The sequence below is a fragment of the Gossypium raimondii genome, chromosome 4, assembly GCF_025698545.1.
Source record: "Gossypium raimondii isolate GPD5lz chromosome 4, ASM2569854v1, whole genome shotgun sequence".
Lineage (NCBI taxonomy): Eukaryota > Viridiplantae > Streptophyta > Magnoliopsida > Malvales > Malvaceae > Gossypium > Gossypium raimondii.
The window spans coordinates 3,260,030-3,275,672 of NC_068568.1; the positions used below are offsets into that span (position 1 = coordinate 3,260,030).

General features: G+C 31.7%; 1 protein-coding gene and 5 non-coding genes across 6 annotated transcripts; 1 reads left to right on the top strand and 5 right to left on the bottom strand.

The window, feature by feature from the left end:
* Positions 1-5,873: 5,873 nt before the first annotated feature.
* LOC105780678 (probable beta-D-xylosidase 5) lies at positions 5,874-9,249 on the top strand. The gene is made up of 4 exons (XM_012605155.2): positions 5,874-6,589; positions 6,736-6,905; positions 7,438-8,300; positions 8,400-9,249. Exons 1-4 carry the CDS (start codon positions 5,903-5,905, stop codon positions 9,044-9,046), a joined length of 2,367 nt encoding a protein of 788 aa, XP_012460609.1. The 5' UTR covers positions 5,874-5,902; the 3' UTR covers positions 9,047-9,249.
* A 1,490-nt stretch (positions 9,250-10,739) lies between these two features.
* TRNAN-GUU (transfer RNA asparagine (anticodon GUU)) lies at positions 10,740-10,813 on the bottom strand. The gene has a single exon. It is a non-coding gene; the product is annotated as a tRNA-Asn (tRNA).
* A 2,969-nt stretch (positions 10,814-13,782) lies between these two features.
* On the bottom strand, positions 13,783-13,854 carry TRNAP-UGG (transfer RNA proline (anticodon UGG)). Its single transcript has one exon. It is a non-coding gene; the product is annotated as a tRNA-Pro (tRNA).
* A 402-nt stretch (positions 13,855-14,256) lies between these two features.
* On the bottom strand, positions 14,257-14,328 carry TRNAP-CGG (transfer RNA proline (anticodon CGG)). Its single transcript has one exon. It is a non-coding gene; the product is annotated as a tRNA-Pro (tRNA).
* A 139-nt stretch (positions 14,329-14,467) lies between these two features.
* On the bottom strand, positions 14,468-14,539 carry TRNAP-CGG (transfer RNA proline (anticodon CGG)). The gene has a single exon. It is a non-coding gene; the product is annotated as a tRNA-Pro (tRNA).
* Positions 14,540-15,057: 518 nt separating this feature from the next.
* On the bottom strand, positions 15,058-15,129 carry TRNAP-AGG (transfer RNA proline (anticodon AGG)). The gene has a single exon. It is a non-coding gene; the product is annotated as a tRNA-Pro (tRNA).
* Positions 15,130-15,643: the final 514 nt, after the last annotated feature.

Consider the following 15,643-nt stretch of genomic DNA (forward strand, 5'->3'; position numbering starts at 1 on the left):
GGGTTTTGCCATGGATGATTATGCATGAATTATGAAGTTTTATGGTAGAAAATGAAATGTTGATAGATAAACAACTTTTGTAAAGAGAATTTTGGTGAAATTATGATTTAGGGACTAAATTGTAAAGATAGAAAATTCATGGAAAAATTTTGAATTTTATGAAATACATGGGATGCTATTTTGATGCATGAAAATTGACTAGGCTTGGAATAAGGATTAAATTGTGTGCATTTTATTTTCCGAGCCTAGGGATGAAATAGTAATTAATCAAAAGTATAGCGGCAAAATAGTAATTCTAAAGACGTGTATTGGACTTAATTGAATATTAATTGTATTAAATTAACGTTAAATCCATTCGTATAGATCCAGATAGATCAAATACGGGGTTAAATTGAGAAAAAGAGAAAGTAACGGGTTAGTAGCTTACAAATCAACGTACAATCGTCGAGGTAAGTTCGTGTAACTAAAATGAGAATTTATATGTATTAATTGAATTGTATGTATGTGATTGTATTATTGCCATGTATATGAAATTAATCACATATCCGATGATGACCGACAAGTATTAAGTCTCGTTTGAACAAATGAAATTGATGGATATAGGGTTCTTGAATTGGTTGTGGTCCTGCATGTGTTGTGTCCCGTTATTAGTTCTCATGGGCTTCCCATTTATGGCTCGTATGAGCTTCCTGATAATTGGCTCTCTGGAGCTTCCTGATTAAAGGCTCTTTCATGAGCTTCTTGATTAATGGCTCTCTAGAGCTACCCGATATATGGCTCTCTTGAGCTTCCCGATTAATGGCTCTCTAAAGCTTCCCTGGATATTGGCTCGCATGAGTTTCCTAATTACGGCTCTCATGAGCTTTTCGTTACATGGCTCACATGTGCTTCCTGTTATATGGCTCGAAAGAGCTACCCGTTTATATGCTCACATGAGCAATCTTGAATATGAATTGACGGATTATAGTTTTGTACACTCAGTGTGTACTACCTGTGTATCCATCGATATTTTTAATGTTACAATGGGCAAAGTTTTGATATGAGATAATCTGGATTCGAGACGAATTATTACGAAAATATACTTGAAATACATGGATATTATTGTACTTGTTACAAAGATACATGATGTGGAAAGTATATGTATATGAAATTTTGATTATTGTTGAGCTCATACATGTTTCTTGATATTCATATGAAACTCATACTAACATGGTTGATGAGAATATGTGTTAGGGCTTTTGGTTAATTTGGTTTGATTATGCCTTGAATGATTATCTTTAGTGTGATTAAATGGTAAGTTAAATTTCATGTTATACTAACTTACTAAGCATTAAATGCTTACTCCATTTTATTTTCCCTGTTTTATAGTAACTCGGAAGCTCGCTAAGGTTGGAAGCTGGTTGGAGCCACGTCACACTATCCATCGTCCCATTTCGGTAGATATAGAAAATTAATTTTGGTTATAATGGCATGTATAGGTTAATTAATCAATGTTGGCATATAAATGTTTTAGTTGTAACTAGCCATTGGAATGGCTTGTGATGGACATGTTTTGATGTGTATGTATGTAGCCTTATCATGCTTGATATGAGTTTGAAATGGTTGAATGATGGTTAAATAATAAGTATATTGAGGCATGGTTTGAGTTAGAGTAATTGGCAAAATGTGCATATTTGTGCATATGATTAATTTGGTAAAGTATAAATGCTTGGATATATGTGTGGTGATATGCCATGTATAAAATTTGGTGTTGGCTTGATTTGAATGTCTTATTATAATCTATTGGTGTTCAAAAATGTTTGATTAAGTTGATGCCAAATTTGGGTGAGAAATATGGCTTGGAAATGGCCTATTTCGTCCACACGGGCAGAGACACGGGCGTGTGTCTCAGCCGTGTGTCACATGGGTGTGTATCCCCTACATCTTTAAAATTGCAAAACAGAATACCCATAATTATTCACACGGCCTAGCACACAGGCGTGTGGCTTGGCCGTGTGACCCCTGCACCTTATTAATGCAAGTCAGTATGCTCACACGGCCTAGCACACAGGCGTGTGACTTGGCTGTGTGACCCAAGTTAGAGAGCTCCCTATTTTGGACACGGCCTGAGACACGGGCGTGTCTCTTGACTGTGTGAGCCACACGGCCTGGCCACACGGGCGTGTGTCCCTTGCACCTTTGAAAATTTTTAATATTTTCTGAAAAAAATTTTAAGTATCCGGTTCAGTCCCGATTTGTTTCTAATGTGTATTTTGGGCCTCGAGGGATCATATAAGGGAAAATATGATTGATTTTGATTGATTTCTGATATGAATTCTAAATGATATAAAATGTCTGTTATATGATTTGTAAATTCCGGTAATGCTCCGTAACTCTATTCCAACGACAGATACAGATTAGGGGTGTTACAATTACACTAATAACTAAACCAAACAAATGTATTAAAAAATAAACAATATTTTAACTAATATATATTCTACCTTTACTTACAGATATGGGAGATAAATAGTTTTTTTTTGATGAATTATAAGAGGAAGACAAATCCTTAATAGTAATGCGACTAGCGCGACTCAAATTCTGACTATCAAGCCATACATAATTAATTTTTACTTAATATATAAGTTCAATTTTTATTTTTAGCATATATAATGTTTTCTTTTTTTATATTTCTTAATGTTTGGTTCTTTTAGGAGACTAAAAGGGGAGGGGGATACAGACTGGTTGAGGAAAAATACAGCTACACGACTTGGATTAAATCATTTTTTTAATAGTAAGTTACTTTCTTCTTCTTTTTTTAAATTTCTTGTAGATGTGGAAATACTTAGCTTTGAATTTTATTTTATTTTTACAATGGCTTGTAGATGTTAAAGGGTAAGAGTTCTTTTTGGATGTGACTCCACTTCGATGCGTAGTTGGAATAGGCGGAGGATACTTAAGTTGAAGCCTTTGATTGTTGTTATTTCTCAACAGTTGCTAATGTTAAAGTGAGTACTTCTCAATTGTGGGAGGTAATTAGAACTCTTGGTATGAAGGTGGAGTGACACCATTTGTTATGGTTCCCTTTGCATATTCTCAAGCATTCTCTTATTGCTTGGATGGTTATTCTCAATAGGTTCCCTACTTTGGACCGTTTGCTTGCTTTTAGAATTTATGTTGATACTTATTGCTTTTTTTTGTATGGATGCTACAGAAATACATGATCACATTTTCTTTGAGTGTAGTTTTTCAAGGAAGGTGTGGCTGTCGATTTTGCAACTTTGCTCCATTCATAGGGCTTTGGGAACTTGGAGGTAAAAGTTAGTTTGGGCGATATTGAAATTTAAAGGAAAGTCTTTACTTGTTGCTATACTCAAACTTGTTTGGAATGCATATTTGTATGTGATATGGAGACAAATGAACAAGAGGTATTTTGGTGCATCTTCTTGATTAAAAATATTGTCTTGGTGCAGATTAAAAAGGTTGTAAGCTTCTTTGGGGTATCATTGATTAATTTATTGTATAGCTTAAAGTATAGTTATTTGCAAAAAAAAAAAAGAAGAAGAAGAAAGATAATTAATAAAATTTTAACATATTACAAAGGGATATTTGTTTTCCTTAATTCAATAGAATTTAATTGAAATTATAAAATATATTAATCCAAACAAATATAAATTTAGTGTTTAATTGATTTCAAAATCGAATGCCAAGATTAGGGTACACATTATTAATTGACATAATGGCATAAAAGTATTAATGAGTAGGGTTAAGTTGGGTTTAGGTTTGATTTTTATTTTTTTTAAAATTAAGTTTGGGCTCGAGTCTAACCTGCCCTAAAAGCATATATTATTATGAAAATAATAACATATAAAAATATAAAATATATTTCTATATTTAAATTTAAATTTAAACATTTAAAATTTATTTAATTTAAATTCAAGTCAAACTAAAAAATACGTGGACGATACTTGTTTCAGTGTCTTAATCAAAATTTCTTGGTTGGACAAATTTAATGACAAAACTAAAGAATACTACAAAATTTATACGAACCTCATTATGTGCTTAATTACCTTTTTCTTGCTTAAGAGAAAAGTGTTAAACTTTTCTCATAGAAATAATGATTAATTTAAGGATATTATAGTTTAAATAAAGAGGAAAAAAACCTGCTTCCCAATGTCTAAAATTATTTATAATTCCTTCTTTACCTATAAAATAAAAGAAAAATCGTTTTAATATACTTAAACTCACATCCTCTTATATTAACAATAATACTCATACCAACTAGGTCCAGCCCTGGGGGTTGTCAGGAGGTACGGTTGCTCAGGGCTCAAGGTTGAAAAGGGTCTAAAATATTATTTTTTAGTTTTTAATGGGCCCAAAAAAAATTTTAAATTTTAAAAATAAAAAAAATTTACCAACTTTTAAGGGACTCAAAAAAATTTTTTAGCTTTTAAGGGCCTAAAATTTTTTTACCAACTTTAAGGGGATTTTAAAAAAAAATTCTCCAACTTTTAAGGTACCTAAAATAATGTTTAGAGCCCAAAATATCAAGAACCAACTGAGTTAAAAACTTAATCAGCAGCAAAACATTATATTCTTATATTGTATTTGAGAATGAATTGGACATAAATACTTGGTATAAATTTTGTATGTAAATTTATAGTATAGTTTTTTAGTAAGAAAAAGATGATATAAAATATTTAGATTGGAATGTTAATTAATAAGTATAATTTTGGGACTTTACATTCAAAAGATTTAGTGGACCATGTGCAGGTTTAAAAGACGCTTTTGTTTTCTCTAAGCATCAAAATATCATTAGTTTCATTAGTCATTACTTCCTAAACAGGGAACCTTTTGTTTTATTCCTCACATTGCACGCAACCCATGTTTTTTCTACATATACAAAAGGCAAATAAGCCAAAATCCCCAAACTATGACTCAGATTTTAAATTAGTCCTTAAATTTTAAAACATATTAGTTGAGTTATCAAATTATTAATATTGTATCGGTCGAATTCTTCTATTAGTTTAGTCGTCGATTTAGGCGTTAGATGTTAGCTTGTATCTAACATAGAGTATATTTAAAATGAGTGGACAATTTGGATCTAATTTGTTTAAACTTCGAATGGTATGATTTAGGGGTGAGCATTCGATCGAGTCGAGTCGAATCGAGTTAACAAATCCTATTATTTATACTCAATATTGTGTTTACATGGACTAATTATTTAATTAGTAGACGAAGTACACGATTATTTAACTACATAAGTAAGGTTGATGGGTAAACATTTATCAAAATAACGTAGTTTTGCCTTTTAACTTTAGAAAACGTAAACATTTATCAAAACGAAGTAGTTTTGCCTTTTTTTTATTCTTATTTTCGGATAACTTGAATTGTGTAATTCATATTTAAGTTAAACCAAAAATTTTGATTATTTTATTTGAGTTAATCTGAATAACTCGATTAACTCGAATAATTTGAACTTTTTAATTCAAAATTTGAATTTTTTATCGAACTTTTCGAATCGAATCGGATTTTGCTCGCCCTAGTGTGATTGCAGTCTCTTAATTAGAGAGTTTATTTTAATCTTCTTTAGCCTTATTAAATAGAAAATTTACAATTTTGGCCCCTTTAGAAGTTAAAATTTTAATTTAAGTCATTTTAATACAATTTTTTTTAGTTTTACTTCACATAGTTGTTGGCTTCCCCCCTAAAGTTGATGTCAGACTGATGGAAGGAATCATTTAGAATGTTTTGAAATTTAGAGACCAATTTAAAATTAAAGTCATAATCTAAGGGACTTTTAGTGGAATTAACCCCAAGAAAAAAGACCAGACCAACCTTTAGAGACTTCAACTACTACTATAAAAGAGCTGCATGGTAGCAATATTCCACCATGAAACTGACCTAAAACCAGCAAAATTAAGCCATGAAATTAAAAACCCAGTTTTCTTTTGCTTTATGCCTCTCATTTTTCCTTGTTCTCGTCCCATATAACACTCAAGCTCAGCCATTTGCATGCGACAAAAATGATCCTAATACGAGCAAGTTCCCCTTTTGTGACACAACCTTATCTTACCAGGACCGAACCAAGGACCTTGTTTCACGCCTCACACTCCAAGAAAAGGTTCAACAGTTGGTGAACACAGCCTCCGGCATTCCCCGGCTCGGGGTGCCAGCTTACCAGTGGTGGTCGGAGGCCCTCCACGGCGTGTCGGACCTCGGTCCAGGCACTCGGTTTAACGCCACGGTGCCCGGTGCGACTAGTTTCCCCGCTGTGATTTTATCCGCCGCGAGTTTCAACGAGATGTTGTGGCTCGAGATGGGGCGAGTTGTCTCGACCGAGGCTCGAGCCATGTACAATGTCGGTCTAGCCGGGCTGACATATTGGAGCCCTAATGTTAATGTGTTCCGCGACCCAAGATGGGGTCGTGGACAAGAAACGCCGGGGGAGGACCCTACGGTGGTCTCGAAATATGCTGTGAATTACGTGCGGGGATTGCAAGAAGTTGGCTCCGTGGGGGACAAGCTTAAGGTTTCAAGTTGTTGTAAGCATTACACTGCTTATGATGTGGACAACTGGAAAGGCGTGGACCGGTTCCATTTTGATGCAAAGGTATATACATAAACATGAAATTTGTGTTATAACATGTATGTCCTATATGGATATCAATATTTCGTGTCTTAATGCATGTCGGGTACGATTATTTTAAGCGAAATGAAGAGTACAAGTAACGTAAATTACTGGGGGTTTTTTTTCAGGTTACGAAGCAGGACTTGGAAGATACGTATCAGCCACCATTTAAGAGCTGTGTAGTGGAAGGACATGTGAGCAGTGTAATGTGCTCATACAATAGGGTGAATGGCATCCCTACTTGTGCTGATCCAGACCTTCTCAAAGGCATAGTTAGAGGCCAATGGGGACTTGATGGGTATATTTCTATTTTCAACGGACTAAAGAAAACCCGAAAAAATCAAATATCATTGAATGGAGGTTGACTCTTTCGAAGCAGTATTCAAAGCATAGTTTGCTTAGAGGGTCAGTATTGTCCTTAGGTCGAGTTAGAATTTTGTCTCTTGACTTTGCAAAAAGTAAGAATGTTTTGAGAGCCTACTTGAAAAAATGATAAATTCACACAACATCTAGTGGTACCCTCCCCTAAAGATTACCTATATGCTTTTAGGTTAGGAGTTTGACTAGTATAGGCAGCTTTTCAAGGCACTCATGCTCTTCGTAGAGTCAGAAACAAAATCATAATTTGTTCTAGGGGCAATACAGACTTATTGAGGAGATTCGTCTCCTCTAAATAGTCGACACTTTGAAGATTTCTTTAAAAGAAGTCGGCCTCTCTTTAACAAAAATAAATTCAAAACAAATAGTGTTGGATTTTGATTTCACAATTTGTTTTCCCAAAAATGAGCCTAAGTGTTAATGGTAACATTTTTTTTCAATGTTTTTGGCAGATACATTGTTTCAGACTGTGACTCAATTGAGGTTTATTATAATGCCATCCATTACACTGCAACACCTGAAGATGCAGTGGCCCTTGCTTTGAAAGCAGGTTTAAACATGAATTGTGGGGATTATTTGGGGAAATACACGGTGAATGCAGTCAATTTGAAGAAAGTAGAAGAATCTGTTGTTGATCAGGCTTTAATATATAACTATATAGTTCTAATGAGGCTCGGTTTCTTCGATGGAAACCCAAAACAGCTTCTGTTCGGTAACCTCGGTCCATCCGATGTATGCACAGATGATCACCAGAAGCTGGCCCTCGATGCTGCCAAGCAAGGAATAGTTTTACTCGACAACGACGGAGTCCTTCCTCTGTCTCGAACCATCATAAAGAGTTTAGCCGTTATCGGACCGAACGCTAATGCCACGAAGGTTATGATAAGTAACTACGCCGGTGTACCTTGCCAGTATACTACCCCTTTACAAGGGCTGCAAAAGTATGTCTCAATGGTTACACATGAGGCAGGGTGTAGGGATGTGAAATGCAATAATGATACATTTATCGATCTCGCGGTTCAGGCAGCGGCGAACACCGATGCTGTGGTGCTCGTTGTGGGGCTAGATCAATCGATCGAGGCCGAAGGGCTCGATAGAGTGAACTTGACATTGCCAGGATATCAAGAGAAGTTAGTGACTGATGTTGCTAATGCAGCAAATGGAAAAGTGGTCCTTGTAGTTATGGCTGCTGGTCCTATTGATATAACATTTGCAAGGAACATGCGAAAAATCGGAGCCATTTTATGGGTAGGGTATCCGGGTCAAGCAGGAGGAGACGCCATTGCTCAGGTCATATTTGGAGACCATAATCCAGGTTGGCTTTTCTATTCTTTTTTTAATTACATTTTGCCTCAAATACATCAATACATCAATACATCAGTACGCTAATGAATATTCCTTGGTGTATGATCAGCTGGGAGGTCACCATTCACATGGTACCCCCAAGAGTATGCCAATAAAGTCCCGATGACCGACATGAACATGCGAGCCAACGCCACCACAAACTTCCCTGGACGAACCTATCGATTCTACACCGGCAAAACCCTTTACGAATTCGGACACGGGCTAAGTTACACATCATTCTCCAAATTCATAATATCAGCTCCTTCCACAGTACTAATCAACTCAACACCAAACAACATCCTCCTCGAACCATACTCCAACAACGGCGAAGCAATCGACGCATCAAGCGTTTCAAACTGCGACGACCTGCAATTCAACCTCATGATCGGAGTTAAAAACAATGGACCAATGGACGGAGATCACGTGGTTCTCCTCTTTTGGAAGCCACCGAGCACGAAAGGGGTCACCGGTGCACCGAACATGCAGTTGATCGGGTTCGAGAGGGTTGGAGTTAAGAAAGGGAAGACCAAGAATGTGACAGTGAGCTTAAATGTGTGCAAAGACCTGAGCTTAGTGGATGTTGAAGGGAAGAGGAAACTGGTGATAGGACAACATACCATTTTTGTAGGCACAACCAGTGAGCACCAAGTGAGGCACCATTTTGTTGTGAGGCAAGCAGGGGATGAAAGTGGGGAACCTTTAGTCTCTATTACTTAATGGCAGGCAAAGCTTATAATAGCCTGCATTTTAGTACTGTATTAGAATAAATTATGGTGCGTTGGGGAGTAAAAGAATACTAAGGGACCAGTAACTGAGCTAATATCATCAGGGATATTGATATTAGCTTTGTTTTTAGTAGATATAAGAGTTGGTGTCCTCGTGTTATGTTTATCATAATTAAAATATTTTATATTTATATATATTTATATATATATAAAACATACTATATAAAAGTATAAGATGCCTTTTAATAATTATATATTTTATTTTAAAATTAAATAGATTAAACTATTTCAAAAAAATCAAAATAGATGAGGGGTAAAATTAGAATATTTAAGATTTTCAAATGCGAGTTCAACATTTAATATTTGTGTTAATTTTATATATTTTTCCTTAACCCGTAATCTGAGTGTTCATAATTTAATATATATACTATTATTGAAGTCCTTGATTTAGTTTATGTTACGAGTCATGGGCATCAACTCAATTAAGAAATGGCCAAAAATATTTTTATCATTTCAATTAAAATTTTATTAATTTTAATATAAAATTTTAATAAATACATTTTTACATTATTTTTTCACACAGGTGTATCATAAATCATAATCTAGTTGTATTTTTATTCTTTTGGTAAACTACATCACTCAATTTTCAAAAATTTCATTTTAAGCACTCACATTATATAATTCGATTATTTTGGTCACTCCTGTTTAAAAATTTTGATTTCTCGCATAATTTAAGCAAAATAAAAAATTATTATTCTAGTCCTCTATCTTTTAATATAAATGTGGTTTATCTATTTCCTTCAATAAAATTTATTGTAAGTAATTATGGTCTTTGATTACTAATTAAAGTCAAATTAATAACAAAACAATTCAACTAGATTAGATTAAATAGAATTTTAAGCATAAACTACAACAGTTGTCCCTAAACTTTATTTAAAATTACATTTTAATCACTCAACTAAAAGTTATATAATTTAACTTTGTCAAATTGTTACATTTTATCACTTTCATTGTTAACTTCCATTAAAAAAATAACATTACGCCTTAATTCAAACGGAATTAATAGTTAATTTGGTCCTTAAGCTATAGATAAAATATATTTAAAATAAATAAATAAAATTCATGTAAAAAAACAACCCAACATGGAAAAATCGAGGACTTTACAGCTAATTTTTTCACATCCAATTTTATTAAAATGTGTTTGAACTTTCACAAAAAGAAAAAAATTATTTTAAAATATTAAAATTTAAAAGTCTAAAACAATTTTAAAAAATTAGCGTGAAGTATCGTGAATTGTCATTTGGGCTATCATATTTAAAAAATTAACATTTTAGTTAGTATTTTGTTTTAAAAACAACAATTTAACTCTTTTGGAAAAAAATTTATGATCAAATTAGACTCTTTTCAAAAATTGGGGTCAAGTTTAACTTAAATAAAGAGTAAGGGCCAAATTGAAAAAAAATTGAAACTTTAAGACTTAAATTTCTCATTATGCTAAATTTAAATATATGAAAAATACTGGTTGAAAAAAAATACAAAGATGGGGAGCAGTAAAATGAAAAAAAAAACTCCCATAAACTGAAGAATTTCAGAAGGTTGATGGCCCAAAAAAGTGAAAAGAAGGTAAAAACGCAGCCCAGAAAACGTGAAACGCAAAAACCCAAAAAATAGAAAGAATGTAAAAACGCTAGAGGGAGGGGTCGAACCTCCGACCTTATGGTTAACAGCCATACGCTCTAACCGACTGAGCTACTCCAGCTGGTTGTTTACTGGCTAATTATTTATTTTAATATAATATAAGGCTATGTAATTTTGCTGATTATTCAAAAATCAAAGTAATACTGATAAATAGAATATACATATATTTTTTTTATAATTTATATATCAGATTAATATTTTTCTAATTAATATATTGTGTAAATTAGTACTTTTCCTCATCAATTTTATTTTTCCTTTTTTAACAAGTTCATAAATTGATCATAATGTTTTTTAATAAAATAAAAGTACCATAATAATTAATAAATAATATATAATTACTATAAATATATTATTTTATATTATATTTGATTACAATAAATTTATAAATAATTAAAATTCAACAGAACCAAAGGTTACAAGTGTGGTAAATATTCATTTAATATTTAAGACTAAACTCTAAAGTAATATAATTTTTTAAATTTTTCTTGTTAATGAAAAATAACAGCAATTCAACATAAAATTATCCCTCTTAATGAAATAAAAATCATTCAATGGAATCAAAATTTATTTAACATAATAAAATTTCTTATTTATAAATTCTTATAAATAACTTAAAATAACAATCAATAATAAAATCAACCATATATTGATTGATTCAAAAATTAATTTACATTTTATACTATTAATTAAATAATTAAATAAATCTGGTGTCATGAATTAAGTCACATCAACTCAATTATTCAATTAAAAAAATATACTTATAATTTAAAATTTTATATATATATGAGTAATTAATCTTATTTTTACTTATTATTTTATAAAAAATTATCTATTTCTTATAAAAAATTTGAGATTTTTTTTTAACAATCTCATTATAGGTATGCTTAAAACTACCCATAACCCCTCCTCAACCCGTAAATAGAAGGACAATAAAACGCACTCGAACTTACGTTTTCTTACATTGACAATAATACTCATGCCAATTGAGCTAAGGGCCAGTTCTTCATTGCTTAAAAAAAGCACTTCTGACTCCAAAAGCACTTTTGGAAGAAAAGCTGTGAATAACAAGCTGTTTTAGTCTGAAATTTTTAGCTTTTCAGACGTGCTTTTCAAAAGCACTTTTGAAAAGGAGAAGCTAAAAATTTCAGCTTTTCATCTCCCAAAAGCACTTTTGGTGCTTAATTACTTTTTCACCCCTCCAATAACATAGTATTTTCCTTTTTTTTCTTGGTGCAAAAGTACAAATGTGTTAAAATCATTAATTAAAAATAAAAAAATATTTTTTAAAATACTAATTACAAATATTTAATGATTATATTTAAATATTTAAAATATAGTTTATATATTCTAATTAAATTTTATAAATAATTAATATTTATTGCTTAAAAATATTTAAAATTTATACTTCATATATTAAAATATTAACAACAAGTTATAATAATTTATTTATATTCTTACTAAAATATAATAATATTAACTAATTTAAATATTATTTAAATGCATATTTGTTACTTGATAAAAACATGTTTAAAATAGATATTTTATTTATCAAAAGTACTTTTTGACAGTAATGCTAAACACTCAAATTTTAAATCAAACTTTTCAAAAGCACTTTTCCACAGCACTTTTCAAAAGCACTTTTCAAAAGTAATGAAGAACTGACCCTAAGACTCAATAGGCAAATTTGAGACTTTTTTAAATTGTAATTTAAGTTGTTTAATTTTAAATAAAGTTATAAAATATTAGAAGATATTAATATCTTGGTAATAAATTTTTATTATTTTTAAAAATTTTAAGTTTTTAGTATTTTTCTAACTAAGTTGATATTTAATTGATTCGTGACATTAACTCAATCCAAGTCTCGATATAGATTAAATTATGACATATCCACAATGTAAATAAAAATCATTATATAAAAATATATTTATAAAAAAATTAATACAAATAATAAAGGAAAGTTTTTGGTGAAAAGATAAGATTTTAGACATTGTGGGTATTTTCCTAAATTTATTTTGAAATTTGATTCTTATAGATTTCATATAAAATTATAAAAAAACATAATAATACTCCCATAGTAATATTTATTACTTTACAAAAGATATAATGATAAATTTAGTCACTAACATTTATCCATTTTGTCACTTTAGTCCTTTTTTTAAATTATATTAACACTCAATTTTCAAAATTTATTCAAATTGGTTTATTTTGAAAGAAAAAGATTAAACTGTTAAAATTTTAACAACCCTAACATGACAACTCGTGTTAAATCTAAGTGTACTTTATTGCTAATATAAAGAATTTTAAGTATATATAAACTAACATGTGAGTTGTCACATCAGCACCATAAATTTTCATAGTCTAACCAACTTTATAATATAATTCAATGTTTTAAATTAACTCGTACATAAAATATTTTTTTTTCAAAAGAATAGATAAGACGTTAATGAAAGTGTTGGACTCCATTTTGACTGTGATGATGAAAATTCTAATTTTATTATAAATTATGTTTGTGGACTTCATTCTGACCCTACTCTTCACCCATTAGAAAAAGAAAAGTCGTTTCCTTGCTCCGCCGATTCCGGTGAGAACCCATTGAAATTAACCGCCAATACCGCACTTCTCCACTTAAGCTGTATACTGTTAACTAATTCGTGCTCATTATTTTCTCAACTGTAAGTAACAGTTTATCGCCTGATACTTTACATAATTTCTCTCTCTGACCTTGTTTGAGCCTAGGGTTAGGTTAAACTTTATAGTTGATATGTTATGATAGGAAACACCTAATTCGGATAAAAAAAAATTCCAGATTAAAATGTCCCCATTTGTGCAGGCATTCGAAATAATTTTCTTATTTATTGATCCATGTTGGGTACTTATTTGTGAGGAATGTTGTCAGAAAACAGAGCTGGATTTCATCATGTTCTACATTAGTATAGAAGTTGACTTGAGATTGTACTGATAATCAATTATTTCAAGTTGTAAAATTTAGCTAAGGGAAAAAAATGGAAAACAAAAATAAATCTTATTTTAGGGGCATTCCGAGAATCGAACTCGGGACCTCTCGCACCCAAAGCGAGAATCATACCACTAGACCAAATGCCCAACTTTTGATGCTTCCTCTGACTTGGTTCTTGTTATTAGCTGTTTATTTTTCAAGATCCTGCTAAAATTTGATGACTAGATGGTCACTTATCAGCAAGTTGTTCTGAAGTTTGGATGCTAACTTGGTACTTGAGCTAATGGTTGAAGATGAGTTGATTGGTCAATTAGGCTGTTGTCAAATGATCAGAGCCAACATTTCCAAATGACATTTTAGTTCTGGGACTTTGCATGCCAAATGCCTGAATATGTTATTGATGTTTAGTCTTTAGCTGCTAAAGCTATTTGGTAATTATGCTATTAAATTCTGTGCTGATCCAAAACTGGACTTGGCTTTTCTCATTCACTAGTTTTCCTGCTTGCTTCCTCTTCCCTAATTACAAAAAAAGAGAAGGAGAATGAAATGGGGCATTCCGAGAATTGAACTCAGGACCTCTCGCACCCGAAGCGAGAATCATACCACTAGACCAAATGCCCAATCACCAAGATTTGGTCTAGATTCTTTTTTTCTAATGCTTTAAAATGTTAATTATACAAAAAAAAAAAAAGAACCCAGATTCCTCTTGCCTAAGCGAGAATAGAACTTTGGTCTTTCCTCTTGCAAAATAACAAATCAGGGGCATTCCGAGAATCGAACTCGGGACCTCTCGCACCCGAAGCGAGAATCATACCACTAGACCAAATGCCCTGATTTTGATTCCTGTGATGTATGATTTTAATTTATTTATTTGTTAATTCAGAATATAAATATGCAATAGAAGGCAAACCATCTATAGATTATGAATTTCTCAAATTTGATCATTTCTTTTAACCAAAATACGTATCTGACTTCTAAATAGGCAGTTTTCAAGTTGATTGTGCTCTTAGAAGTTAGACTATTTTCTTTCAAATTTGTTTAAAAGCAAAATTGCATAACAATTAGGCAGCTATATTACTTGAATTCGGGTATAAATATCGAGCACAGGTATGTATTTAACCTGAATTCTTTGTGTTTATTTGATCCTCCCTTCATTAGGCAGGCTTAACATTTAAGACAGATTTTAATGAGTTTGTTAAAAAAAAAAAAGAGGGACAGATTTTAATTTATTTTTTGGCCAAGAATAAATTTCTGAAAGGACAGAATTTATATATTATTTTACTCACTGGCACTGCAGAGGAATCTTGACAGAGAATAAATGGATCTGAAGAAAAAAAAAAAAGAAAAATGGGGCATTCCGAGAATTGAACTCGGGACCTCTCGCACCCTAAGCGAGAATCATACCACTAGACCAAATGCCCTATATATGGTTAGCTGTATATAACAAGCCTTGTAGGTTGTATTGTTTTCATGTTGAGAATTTCCGACATGATAATCAAGCGTCTGTTTGTGATCTGTTTAGCCTCGGACTGGAATCCCAGAAATATCGTCGTCGATGACAGCGTGAATTTTCTCAGACCTTGTTTGGGATGAGGTCTTGTGCATTAGGTACTCTACATCCTTTTTCTTAATCAAGACATATAAACTGCAGGCAATGCATGTATGAATGAGAATATATGCATATGTATATGGGAATATATATTTTTTTAAAATTTTGAAAAATTACTATTCCTAATACTTGTATGGTTAGGTACAACTAATACATTTTATATTTATTTATTTTAACGAAATTTTACATAAATTCACATTGACATTTTGCGTAGAGTTGAAGGGATTTTATTATTATTATTTTTCTAGTGATCAGACCAGACCTTTGAATCCTATACTAAATTTATAAATAAATAAATAAATAAATAAAAATCTTTGCTGGATGAT